The sequence below is a fragment of the Apium graveolens genome, chromosome 10, assembly GCF_009905375.1.
Source record: "Apium graveolens cultivar Ventura chromosome 10, ASM990537v1, whole genome shotgun sequence".
In the NCBI taxonomy this organism is placed as follows: Eukaryota; Viridiplantae; Streptophyta; class Magnoliopsida; order Apiales; family Apiaceae; genus Apium; species Apium graveolens.
In genome coordinates, this window is record NC_133656.1 from 231620932 (window position 1) to 231634268 (window position 13337).

The following is a 13337-nucleotide window of genomic DNA, read 5'->3' on the forward strand; positions in this document are numbered from 1 at the left end:
AAGTGAAGAACTTATTTTACTATTGTAATTTTATATTGTTTTTCACTTGTACACTTGGTAATATATATGAACCAAGAAGAAGCTAGTAATTAGAGAGATTTTTCCAGAGCTGTTAAGAAATATCTTGAGAGAAAATTCATCTAGTTTGTACTAGGATGCAGCTGTGATCAACATTGTTGAACACAGATTTTCTAATATACCATCTCTGGTGGAACAACAAATCCACCAGAAAAGTTTTTAAGGTCTGTTGTGTTCTTTACATTTGTGCTTGAATATATATCTGTCTGTATTAGCTTAAAGCAATTCACACACTTGTTCTTCTTGAACACACAACTTTATAAACTGCTCAAAACTTGAAAAAGTTTTGAGATTTACATTCAACCCCCCTTCTGTAAATCTCATTGTTAGTCTTCTAGGAATAACAGATGTAAATAGTTGAACATGGGTAAATATCTCAGTTACGAGAGCCCATACTATAAAATATTATCCAAATGTGGTAATGACTTGCACAAAACAATAGCCATATATATCACACAACAATATCTCTGTTTGTTGGAGTTAACATCAACCGCTGTCAACTATCTCACGTGTCAATGACCACAGGGAAATGCCTAGTTTATATTTAGAACGAATAATTACCCCTGATAAAAATAACTTACCATAATACATGAAAAATGTCTCGAAATCAAGAAAACTAAAAACATGATCTCCTCGATCTTCCGACGAGTATAATCCACCAGAACACATGATTGAAGATTGTAGATCATCGTTAAATGACCTCCAAGTAGCCTTCAACATAAGTCAATAGTAACCCAAGACTCTCCGGAAGGGACTACATATATGAATACAGAGTTGTGCCTTAAATATATAAGTTGATAATTCCTCGATGAGGGTAAATAACTAGAATACATAACCGGGTCTTTAATAAGTGAAAAATAACTTTATGACGAGAGAGGAGCTAATCATTTTTCAATGAGGGTAATTCTACATTCAAATAATACAAGAATTGAACTCATTTCTTCCGTGACCTTCCATCCTGGAAAATAAGGGGTTTAACCTGACCAAGCGTAGACCAACTCAATCTGAGTATTTGACATATCCTTACTCAACTCAACCCGAGTGAGAAATATCAGATATCTTACCTGGTTATTAAATATGAACCGGATATTCGGTTTCTTGGATTACTAAAATTTCAGTCCGGTTCCGGTTAAACCGAATATCTGGAAATTCATATATTCATTTAAATCGGATCGGAAAATGGATTATGAGAATTCAAATATGAGAAGTATGTACGGTTCATCAGTGTGTGATTATTTTTGACCTTTAAATCTATTTAAAGTGGATAGTTCTACATTCAGACATAAGACTTTTTATGGTTTAAAAAATGGATACTCTTATCTAAAAGAATTTAGCTAATACTTGGAGACTGGAGTGCTTGTTAAATGTTTAGTGGTGGTAGAATTTCATGTAAATTTAGCTTCAATGAGAATTATGATGTGTCAAGTATTTGATCCTTTAACAGTTATGACCTCGTAACTACACAAACTCGACAATCATAGTTCATTAAACAACTGCATGCTTTTTGTAGATGCTTCAACACATGAATACATGATTGCTTATACCGGTTGACATACATGTCATAACATATTCCAATCTTTTATATGAGAATATAATAGTAGTTTTGCGGCGGTAAAAAATATTTACTGCATAATGATTTTTTAGATGTTGAGTCTTTCAATATATCTTTAAAAAGTTAGTTAGTTGTCATTTTTATATGTAGAATTTATATCGGATTCGAATATCTGTATTCTTGTAGTAATGTGATCCAGACCTGTAATCAAATTTACAACAAAAGTCGGACCATATATTCGGTCCTTGTTTCTCGGATGAGATATTTAAATTTACGGATTTTTTTAATCGGATACCGAACCGAGAATTCGGGTAATCCGGTTTTCGAATTTTGATGCTCACCCTATTCGTCTTCGACTCTTGATCCAGAAAAAAGCGCAAGGCTATTCTTAATTGTAGCTAAACCAATTTAAATGTACCCGGTATAACTCGCTTAGAGCGGGGTATGTGCATGGTATAATGTACGTAACCGTGCTCCTGCACTGAGACTGTGAAAACTCACGACTTAGTGCACAATATATAAAACAGTATGTGTGATAGTTTTGGCATAATACCATAGCCCGTGATTTTGTTCAAACGGTACTTACCAGTCGAGCGACTGTATTTGATCATATGTGATGATATATAAAAATACGTAAAATTGAACCTATATATCATATAACAAACTAGACATGTTTTCATTGTATAATAACAGTACCTTGACCCATGAATTTATTCACACTGACTTACCTTTTGCCCTTATATTTTCATTCTTTTGTTTTATTCTTGAAGCCGATTTGCATTTATATATGAGAAAACTCTTTTAGAAAAAAAGAAGAAAAAACACTCATTACATATTTTTCATTTTACCTGGACGGGTCTAGAAGAAGTCCACACTCATAAGAGTGGGCTTGTTCTATCCTTCGGCCTTTTACATTCTAAAGGCCCATATTCCGCACTTAACAAAACTGCAATTACCCACCTCTAACCTGAGCTCATTGATTTCATCACAGTTCTTATTTCTGTTATTTTCTTGCAAAAAAGCTGTGCAATTTTATTACATTCTTAATTTAATTACATCTAAAATTTCATAAACTGATCATTCAGGTGGGCTTTAAAAATGGAGAAAAACAAGGAAGACAACAACAAGAGTGTGAAGAAAATAGCACCAAGTTGTGATGTAGAAGCCCTCAAGAAATGTTTGCAAGAAAACAAAGGAGATTATGTTAAATGTCAATCTCATATTGAAGCTTTTAAGTCTTCTTGTTCTGTCAAACAACAACCTCCTACAAAAGCCACTTCTTGAGGATGTTCTTTGTTTTGGTCTGTTTTCTTATTTCTATTATGATCAAATGAGTGGTTCATTTTTATCAACTATGTAAAACTCAAATTGGATTATGGTATTTATACAATGTTTTAGCATGATTTTGATTGTTGGGTTGAGGTTATTTTTGTGTTTCATATGTCAAGATTGAAACTTTATCAAGAACAAGGCTTTTTAGAAGTGATTCAAATGAGTTGTTCAATTTTTCAAGTATGTAGAACTCAAAATTGGATTATGTTATTTATACAATGTTTTTGCATGATTTTAATAGTTGGGTTGGGGTTATTTTTGTGTTTCATATGTCAAGATTGAAACTTTATCAAGGACAAGGCTTTATGGAAGTGAATCTAATGAGCTGTTCAATTTTGTCAACTATGTAGAACTCAAAATTGGATTATGGTATTTATACAATGTTTTAGCATGATTTTAATTGTTGGGTTGAGGTTATTTTTGTGTTTCATATGTCAAGATTGAAACTTTATCGAGAACAAGACTGTTTAGAAGTAAAAAGCATTTGAGTTGTTCATTTTTGTCAACTATGTAAAACTCAAATTAGCTTGTGTGATTTATACAATGTTTTTGGATGATTTTAGTTGTTGGGTTCGATTACTTTTGTATTTCATTTGTCAAGATTGTTAACTTTATCAAGAACAAGACTTTTTTTAGAAGTAAATCATATTACGTGTTATGTATTTATGTTTTGTGGTAATATTGATTTGTATGAGCTGAGTTTGGGTGTGTCGCCTGTCTTATCTGTTGGGGCCAAGTTTGTTTTTGTTACTGCTGGTGTCGAGTTTAAGTTAGTTTAATGTTAAACTTTGGGATGTGATGTTTACTTGCTGTATAGCATCAGTCTAGTTTGTAGGATTAAATGTATCAGATGTTGGTATAATGGAGAATAGGATATGAATATATTGGATGTTACTATGAGATAGAGAATATAGTGTTGTCTAATTGTTAGATTTTATAATGGCTGTTGTCTTGTTACTTGTATCGATGCTTGCCATTCCAAGAGATGTAGAAGTCAGGAAGCAGGCGAGATGTGTAAAGTCTGAGAATTTAAAAATAGGCCCTTCGGTAGGTGGTGATTGTGTATGTGTTTTCAAGGGAAAAAAATTAAACTGTGGTAAAAAGGAATTTTATAGCTGATGCAAGCTTTAATTTTATCGACTTCCCTTTTCAAATTATAGCTACAAGTTGTGTTATAAAACTTCGGCTAGAGTTGCACTATTAAACGAAACAAGAAACCTGGGTTATGCCTTCTTTATTTATATATCTTTTCCTCCTGATGGGAAAGTAATAATGTGAGGATGAACCTAAATCATCAGTTGCTTTCCAAGCTAGTGCAGTGATATTCTCTGTTTATTTTGCTAAATAACAATATCTATGATGCTGACTTCTATATGGATAAAAAAACAGTTCAGTTTGATTAGCTTAGCTTTAGAGGAAGTAGTTCTGTATGTTGGTAACTGGAAAGTAAGATAGTACTGTATGGAAATCTTGTTGGGGTGAATCTCCTCATTATACTGAATGCTAACCCCTTTGGAGAGTTGATGCAAACGTGAAGAAATGGCTGGCTGAGGTTCCCTGTATTTTTTTTGGTGTTTTGAAAATGAGAAGGAAATATGTTTACCTAATGAAGTGGCGGGTGAAAGGAGTTTGAGAACATCTAAGCCTTTTGTTTTTGCAGATTATCTGAAATTCCCCGGAGTAGTGAGAAAGGTAACGTCAAAAAAATTAAGTTCTCACTTCTACTGTTAAAGCCCCGAAGGTTTTAGAGGATTAAAGGGTGAGAATTTATTTAAGTGTTAATTTTCATGCACGTCATTGTATATTGATCATTTCTTGTTGAGTTTTTTGTACATTCTTTAAGTTGATCTGACGGTGCTAAGATGGTATGGGGATATTTTTCCATTTGTTAATTGTTAGTCTAAAAATCCTCGGGAAATAACAGGGTGTTGTCAATTCTTTTGGGACTATGTTTGTCTGCCTAGCTTCAAAGATATGTAACTGAAGGAATAAAATCAACTTAAATATTGTAATTCATCCAAGCTGCAGGTCTGGTGACCATCAGGATGACTGAAAAAGAAGCTGTATTGCAGTAGTGTTTGCCATGACCATCAGATTGCAGCCCGGGTCGTGTCTAGGTGATCGAGGGCCGAAGACAGAATTAATTAATGGTCCCGTAATAAAATCAAAGATTATAATCCATACATCGACGGTATCTGTTTCTAACCGTCAATCACGTGCAAGTACAACCATAATCACGTGTCAAACACAATCCAAACTTAAACCAACCCGACCCGAGTTCACCAAAATTTTTTGGTTTTATAAAACCCTAGTCCCTCAACTACATCCCCCCATTTGCTTCCCCCACACAACTAAACATACATTCATAAATTGCTCCTTCTTCACTCAATACTTTCAGGTACCTTTTTCCACATTCTTTACATTCAAATTTGTAATTCTCTCATTTTTACCAGGCGATATTATCAAAGTTTATTATAAACGTATGTGTATTGCTTGTTCTTAATTAATTAGAGCTTAATTATGTGATTGTTCAAGTTGAATTCATCATACAACTTGAATCTGTTTTGTTGCCAATTGTGTGTGTCTGTCATTGTTGTCTCCGGTGATTTGATTTGGTATTTAATTCGATGCGCAACTTGCAAGTTTGTTCTAGATTGATTTTTATTACTTCAGTAGCCGTAATCATTCGATATTTGATTGTATGTTGCTTATGCTCTTTGATTCGTGAATTGTGTTCTCTAGTTAAGCATGCTTTCGAGAGTTTTATACTATGTACTGATTAATTTGATTTGTGGGTTGTGTTGTCTAGTAATTGTATTTTAATTCTATTGATTAGAGCTTGATTTGTTAATATTTTTAATCAATTATTGCTCAATTTGAATCTGTTTTGTTTCCGTTTATATATATATGTATGTTATCTTTTGCTTTGAGTGATTTGATTTGGTATGTAATTGGATGCACGAGATTGTAATAGATTGATTTTAGTACTTCATGAGAATTTGCGGTAGCTAGTGCCTAGTATCATCTTATTCAGTATTTTTTGTTAGTTTTTATTTTGGACTGTGTTCTCTGTAAGCCTGATTGCAAAACTCCTTATGCTATGTTTTAAATTTTACTGTAATGCATGTCATTGGACAAAGTAGACAATTATTATGTACTGAAACGTAGCATCCCGTGTGTATTAGGTTCGCGGATGGTCAAGATATCTACTGCTACCAGTTTAAGCGTTTAATTTTATTAAAAATATGCCTACTTTTTTGTATCCATTTGCAAAATTTACATGTTGTCTTGTTCGTGTGATATGCAATGTTAGATATGTTTAAAAAAATTATAGGGCGTTAATGGATGAAATTCCATCTTGGCGTTTCCTTTGTAATACGTATTTGTAGAGAAGTAGCTGGGTATCCTAAATTTGAATACTCCTGTAATACCTGGTTTCCTGCTTGATGCACATTTTTATTCTCTTAGTCTTTTTGTATCCTAACACTCTATTGTAGCTTTCTTTTCACTTTTACTTTTTTCCCGTCGTTAAATGATTTTTTTATTAAAAGTCTACTTAGCTTGTGTTAATAAGACGTTCAGTATGCTTTTCAGGACATCCTAGTGGGTTCTTCGGCCAAGTACATTCTTTGCTACACATCTGAGTGGATAAACAAGGTCAAGTGTAGCCATTTTATAAATACAAAGCTTATAGTCACATTATAGAAGCCTGACATTGTGCAATTTGGCTTTCATTACATAAATAAGTTTATATAATCATTTGAAAACGTTTATTTACTGGGGGGAGAACCTTGTTTAGGTACCTGCGCTAAAAAGCACTCAAGTTCACAGCTGCGACTATCTTGTGACGAAGCTTTTGATTTATAGATAGCGCAACACTGCATAGTTTTAATTCTGTGCAACTTTTAAAGAAATTCCCAAGGTTGGACGTGTAAAGTGTTGGGATTGCCAATGGCTATTGTCAGACCAGAGGTATGTGCATGGGCATCTACATAAAATTAATTGGCTTAAGCTATTCTCTTTTTTTTCTTGGTTTAATAATAGTAGTTTAGCACGATATTCATCATGGAGTGTGGGGTCCTTTTTTGGTGTACAAAGTGGTGTCTAAGTTGGTGATTTTGAGTTTTGATGCAGTAATTAGGGCAGTGGCAGATCCAGGAAACATATTCAGTGGGGGCACTATTTATATGAGAAAATTATGTTTAGTTCTCCGGATTTAATCTTCAGTGCGAACCATATTAATACAAACAATACAAGGAACCTAGCTCTTTTTAGTGGGGGCACTTGATAAAGTTTATGTATCGTGTCCCCGTAGGCCTCTACTTATATCCTCCGAATTAGGGGTTGAGTTTTAAAAATGGTTAAATATTGTTCTTAATGCCAGATAATTAGCCGAACATTCAGAAATTGCGTTCAATTGTAATTTGTGTGTGGAATCTATTTACTAATTTAATGCACCAGTTTATCTTTTTATGAATAAATCTTTCTCCATTTAAGGATTTAGTGTCATTGATACACCAACCACTTATTTTTCCATCAAGAGCCTGTTTTCAAGACAGTAGGAAATAATAGTATACCTTGCTACATCTTTCATACTACTTCCAGAAAATTGGAACCCATGATCTTCCTAAATTTTTCCTTGTGTCTATCAAGATGAAGTCTTATATATGGCTCCAAACTACCGATGGCTCAATCCAACAAGTAGAGGAAGAGGTTGCTATGTTCTGCCCCATGATATGCCGAGAAGTAAGTCAGACTGGCAAGGGATCTTCCAAAAATTATGCAATAAAACTTCCTCAGAAGGTGAACCCCGCTGTTTTGGGCTTGATATTGGAGTATTGTCGTTTTCATCAGTTACCTGGTCACTCCAATATGGTATGATATTTCTTGTTCCTCTTTACTAACCCAACCAAGCACACTCAGTTTATTCCTCTCATAGAAGTGTTTGGGAAGGGTAAGATGTATGCAGATCCATGCCTCTACTTAAGAAGAGCACAGTTTTTATTTTTGAATAGATACCTGGCTTGAACAGAACAATTATCTGCAATTTAACTCTTTGATAATGTTTGAAATTCTATCATTAATTCTGGTCAGGCTGTAAATATTTGGGGAATAGAACATTACCCTTGGAATTTTAGTCATATTCAATTGCCTAATCTTCTTTACCTTCATCTCTCCATTTATGCAGGAGCTGAAAACTTATGACGAGAAGTTTATCCGGTTAGATACCGCAAGTTTATGTGAGTTACTAGCTGCTGCTGATAGCCTGAAGATGAAGCCTTTGGTTACCCTTATAAGTCGGGCACTTGCTCGGATTATTGAAGGCAAAACTTGTAAGGAAATTCGCGAGACGTTCCATATACCTGATGATCTTACAGAGGTATTCATTGACAAAAAAAGCAAGTTACCTATGAACTTGTAATACCTGTCTTGCGTTTCAGAGCCTCATCCAATTGGTTTTGGCAGGAAGAAAAATTGGAGCCTTTAAGAAACCTGGGTGATGATCCACGTGTCAGGCTCTTGAATCGATTATATGCAAGAAAGAGGAAAGAATTGAAAGAGAGACAGAAAGCAAAGGTGATTAAATGTACTTGATGTTGTTTTACCCTGTTCACTGACCTGTAACCAGTTGTATACTTGTATATCATGTCTATTTAAAATTATATTCTAATGTTAAATGAGTACGGAGAGTCAGAGAAGGAAGGAACCAAATATGATAGGCAGTTTTTTAGCTTGAAAAATGGTGCTTTTATGTGTGTTCTGTGTTTCTGTACTCACAGGATCTAATTTTTGTATTTTCAAATTTCCTCTTCTCCTTTCGTCCATTTCAGAATGTTGAAGTTGCAGAAGAGTGTGTGGATAAACGTCCAGTAGATGATCTCCTGTCCTTCATAAACGGCGGTGATGGTGGTTAGTAATACAATATAGACATACTTCTCTTCTCTCATTATGTGATTGTTCTTGCATATTTTTTCTTGGGAGGTGAATGACTTATGATAACCATAAATACTATAATTTTTCATTAATTTTTGGTAGTTTATGTTTTCCTGATTTAAATTACAACTACTCGTTCTTGGCTGTGATGCAGTATCTTGTATTGTAGCACCCTGTTTACCTAATTTTGGAATAATTAATACTTGTCTGTAAAGCATGTTTTAAAAACATTTGACATTAGAATTTTAAATTGCATCTTTTACTGATTTATATACAACAATGCATCTTTTTACTGAAATCATAAAAACTAGTACCTGATTTCCTGTTCTAATAGGTTAATACTTTCACCAGCAGTTCTATATCAGAAAAGCTTTCTTTCTTTTTTCTATCCTTGGTTTTTGATGAGAATGTGCAAATTGTATGCATGTATAACTGCTCTATAGACATTGTCAAAATGTCAAGCCCGGATTTCGATTGGTTTGTGAACATATATGGTGGTGTGTATTATTTTTTATTTCAGTGTTCATTAACAATTTTCTTTCGAACTCTGCTTTTTCGATTTTTTCAGACTCAAAATGTGTTAAAACTTCTAAGAATAAAAAGAAGAACCGTAGACGAAAAGATCGGCGAAGAAAGACCACATCAAACAATGAAAATGAGAGCCAGGAGAAGGTTCGCTTGGTTAACTGATCTGATTCTTACTCTGTCTCTCCGCCTCTATGGTCTTTACGTTGATATGATTTTTTCACTGATTTTTCATTTAAGGGTTCACATAATCACATGCATATATGCCTTGTTCGATTTGGTGGTTATCTCATGTTCAGGAAGAAGATGGTGTCAAACCAGAGTCCCATAATGGTGAAATGCAAGACGTTTCTAGTCCGAGACGAGCTTTAGTGTTGCAAGACTTATCATCTACTACTTCTTTATCAGATTTTAATTTTGATTTTAATGAAGAGGATGTGGATGATGGATTGGATCCTGCATTGAAGAAAGAAATTGACAGGTTTGTTTGTTTTTACTTCAAAGTCTAAATTTTTAGTTCATAATTCGTACTTTAAAATTCACAACCAATATAATTTGGATAGTAGACATGCGAGCGAGTTTTAGACTTTAGACTTCTCAAATTTATATTTACTATACACTGAGTGTAATCTTCAACATGTAAGATCTATATAAACAGTACTCAGTTGGATGGAGAAGCATGGACACGAGGCTTGTTGATGTGTAAATTCGTAGAAGGTCCTTCTTAGGGAATGACTAATTTCATGACAAGTTTAATTTGAAATGCCTTACAATGTAGAAATGTAGAAGAATAAATGGTGTTTTGTTTACTAGCTAAATTAAACTAATAAGCTATGTAAAACAAGAATTAACGATGATAAAAAGCAATCCATAAAGTAGGGTTATTTATTGGTGTTAATGTAAGTCTATTAATTTGTGATAATTCAACTCTTGCTAAAAACATCCCCCTAATGATTATATTGTTTTCTCTCAAGATAAAACATAATGTCTAAAATTGTACCTTGTAGTCACTCACATGATCAATGAAAATATATTTATAAACTGTTAAAGTCCAAGGTATTTGTGATTAATAACTCGCATTTTAATCTCTCAATCGAATAATTGAATTAAGTCGGTTATATCATAAACTAGAACTATAATTTCTTCTTGATTCATTTCAATTCCTAAAGAATTTCCTGAACCCTTCGATCATTGGTCAACTACACTCTCTCAATTTTTTCTCCATTCTTCTTTCTCCCCAAATAATACACCTCCCAAATAATAAAATCCCAATACTAACATATATCCGAATATAAAGGTGTTTTTAATGATTTTCCAGAAAATACAATCCATATCCTAAAACAAGTTGGATTTTATTGTTAAATTCGTAGTGTGACTTCCAGGCCTGCTTCTCGGCTGCTTCAGCTGTAGAAGAGTATTGGACCACTTCTGAATTAAAAATAATTCCGTTGTCTTTGTATGAGCTATAAAATCGCCCAAATATGATGTCTGGAACTCGACTTCGGGACCAAACACAGATTGCTGCACAAGCCCCCCCAACAAATCCGAATTTTCGTATGATTTGAGCCCAATTAAGTTTCTTATTATCAATTCCTTTTAACTCTAAGAACTATTGTCGTGCCATTAAACACTAAAATATTATTGATAATATCCAATTTTTTACTAAATACTATAAATATTAGAATAAAATCATATAAAAGTATATATAAACACATACTCTATCAGGGCTACTTGTTACATATTGGTTATTACAGTATTGGGTTTTATTTGTTCCATATTGTGGAGTATGTGCATTATAAACTGAACTAACTAATTATGTCCTACAACATTATGAAAATAGATATAACTGCAATAGTAATATTAATCTATGGTTAATGGATTAGTAGAACTTTACTATCAGTGCAACAGTGTTGGGTGACGGACCAAAGCAGCACAGAAACAAGGGCGGGGGCCCAAATTGGCACAATAGGAGAATTGGCTCATATTGGCACTTATAATGATGAACATAGTCTAAGGACGTTAAACTTATAAAACACTTATCGGACGGTCCAAGTGGTTGAACTGCGGTGGTACATTAGGATGTGCTCAAGTTGAAATTCGCGTTGTTTCCTTATTCTAAAATTCATCATCAAATGCATGTGATGTGTGTGCTCATAAGAAGTACAAGTCCCTGCTGCCAAATGTGCGTACACATGCATTTAAGTAGGGCAAAAATATTAACTAAAATGTTAAATGCATGGGTCGTGGTTTTGTGGTGTCGCATACAAATATGCGTTGCTTGTGTCCTATATTGGCCGACTTTTTGGGTATTGCTATTTATCTTTGCTCGTTTGACTCCAAAATTTGCCAAAAACGGCCAACACCAACCTTCTCAATTTTCAGTTGAGAATATTCTTTTTTGCACTTATTGCTCCATATGCTTCTCGATTAATAATTGACTTTCTGATTAGAGGTGCATACTGCACTGTTTTTATATTTTTCTGATTTGTGCGGATATTACATACTTCATATTTGTCAAATTGTAGGGAAGTCGAAGAGTTTGCTCGGATATTAAACACAGCGTGGCAAGATAGGGTGCAGGAGATCTTATCTTCGGGTCAAGAAAGAAGGGTTTTACCGTTTTCTATACATGGCAACAGTTCTGTTGCAAAATATTCAGGCAAGCAAATCCCAAAAACATGAATTTTGCTCTCTTTTTTTTTAATTTTAAACTCACTCTCATTGTCTTTTGTCAGAAAGTGTTTAACTAACTAGTAGCTATAGCATTAGAATGTCTAATATGCTTAGTTGTCTTGTGTGATATAATGATACTTGCAATTGGATTCAGTAACTAGATATGAGTACAGAAGTTGTGAGATCACAGTATACAGAAACATGTACTTTGTTGTACCCAAAAACCAGATTGTTGGGTCAGCAATTTGCTCTGATTGGAAGAATTTTGTTTAAACCTTTCCAAAAAACATTTACATAGATAGGAAGGGTTTTGTTCTAGCTTTCCACTACGAAGTGCACAAATAGTTGGTGCTAAAACGTTTTTTCAGTAACAACTTGTAATCTTGGATATCGAAGGAGTGAAAAATAACGAGTCACTTTTCGATGTGTAGGTTGAGTACTATAATGAAGGTGCCGTGGCGTGGTGGCTGTGCACTGCTTATCTTGGCAATTTTACAGGTGGCCTTCTTTATGTTGGAGAAACTGAAAGGTGACAAACACCTCGCAACTTGGCGGGTGGCGCTTTTAATATGATGTGTTTGGCTACTTTCACATGTTTCTTCGTTATTTGTCTTCATTTCTTTTTATTATCAATCAACCTGTAATACAAGTGAAGTGCAAAGGATTTAGTTTTTTTTGGATGAGTTAATGCGGAATTGTCTCGAATTGCAATGTGAAGATGACCAGTTTTTGTTTTTGGACTAAAAATGTCATTCGTAACTCTTCATTTGTTTTATGCTCCTAACTGTCCATGATGTGTTGTGTGGTGCGTTATAATTACTTCTGGGATGCACAGATTTAAAACTGTCACCTGATTCTTCTCGCCTGAACAAGATTTCAATTAAATATGAAATGTATAACAATTCTAATTGGATACCTGTTCCTAGGGCTGGGAAAAAACCGATTTAAAACCGAAATCGAGGAAACCGGGAAAAACCGATCTGAAAAAAAACGATCCGGAACCAATAAATTGAAAGACCGAACCGATTTAAATGGTTCGGTTCCGGTTATACCTTCTAACCGAACCAATTATAATAGTATTATCATTATAAAATCAATCGGTATAGAGTGTTATTTGCCTAGTGAGTTTAGGTTCAGTACTATTTGAACTAGTATTTAAGTAGTAATTCACAGAGTGAACAAATCAGTCATACTTTCATACCTGTAATGAATCTGTTACAGCTAACAACACAAAATGTGTAGC

At 34.0% G+C, this 13337-nt stretch overlaps 1 protein-coding gene across 8 annotated transcripts; it reads left to right on the plus strand.

Moving 5' to 3' along the window:
* The first annotated feature begins 2601 nt into the window (after window positions 1-2601).
* Window positions 2602-12878, plus strand: LOC141690212 (SKP1-like protein 21). Of its 8 annotated transcripts, XM_074494900.1 has the most exons (13): window positions 2605-2931; window positions 4623-4721; window positions 4991-5360; window positions 6557-6619; window positions 6762-6934; window positions 7616-7837; window positions 8151-8342; window positions 8429-8539; window positions 8794-8872; window positions 9465-9568; window positions 9721-9902; window positions 11947-12080; window positions 12526-12878. In XM_074494900.1, exons 5-13 carry the CDS (start codon window positions 6914-6916, stop codon window positions 12528-12530), a joined length of 1050 nt encoding a protein of 349 aa, XP_074351001.1. In that variant the 5' UTR covers window positions 2605-2931; window positions 4623-4721; window positions 4991-5360; window positions 6557-6619; window positions 6762-6913; the 3' UTR covers window positions 12531-12878. The 8 variants fall into 8 exon arrangements, 7 of the variants coding, with proteins under 7 accessions (XP_074351005.1, XP_074351001.1, XP_074351000.1 ...); XM_074494904.1 differs by having other exon boundaries at window positions 2604-4721; window positions 7616-7765; XM_074494899.1 differs by having other exon boundaries at window positions 2605-4721; window positions 6545-6619.
* The last annotated feature ends 459 nt before the right edge of the window (window positions 12879-13337 follow it).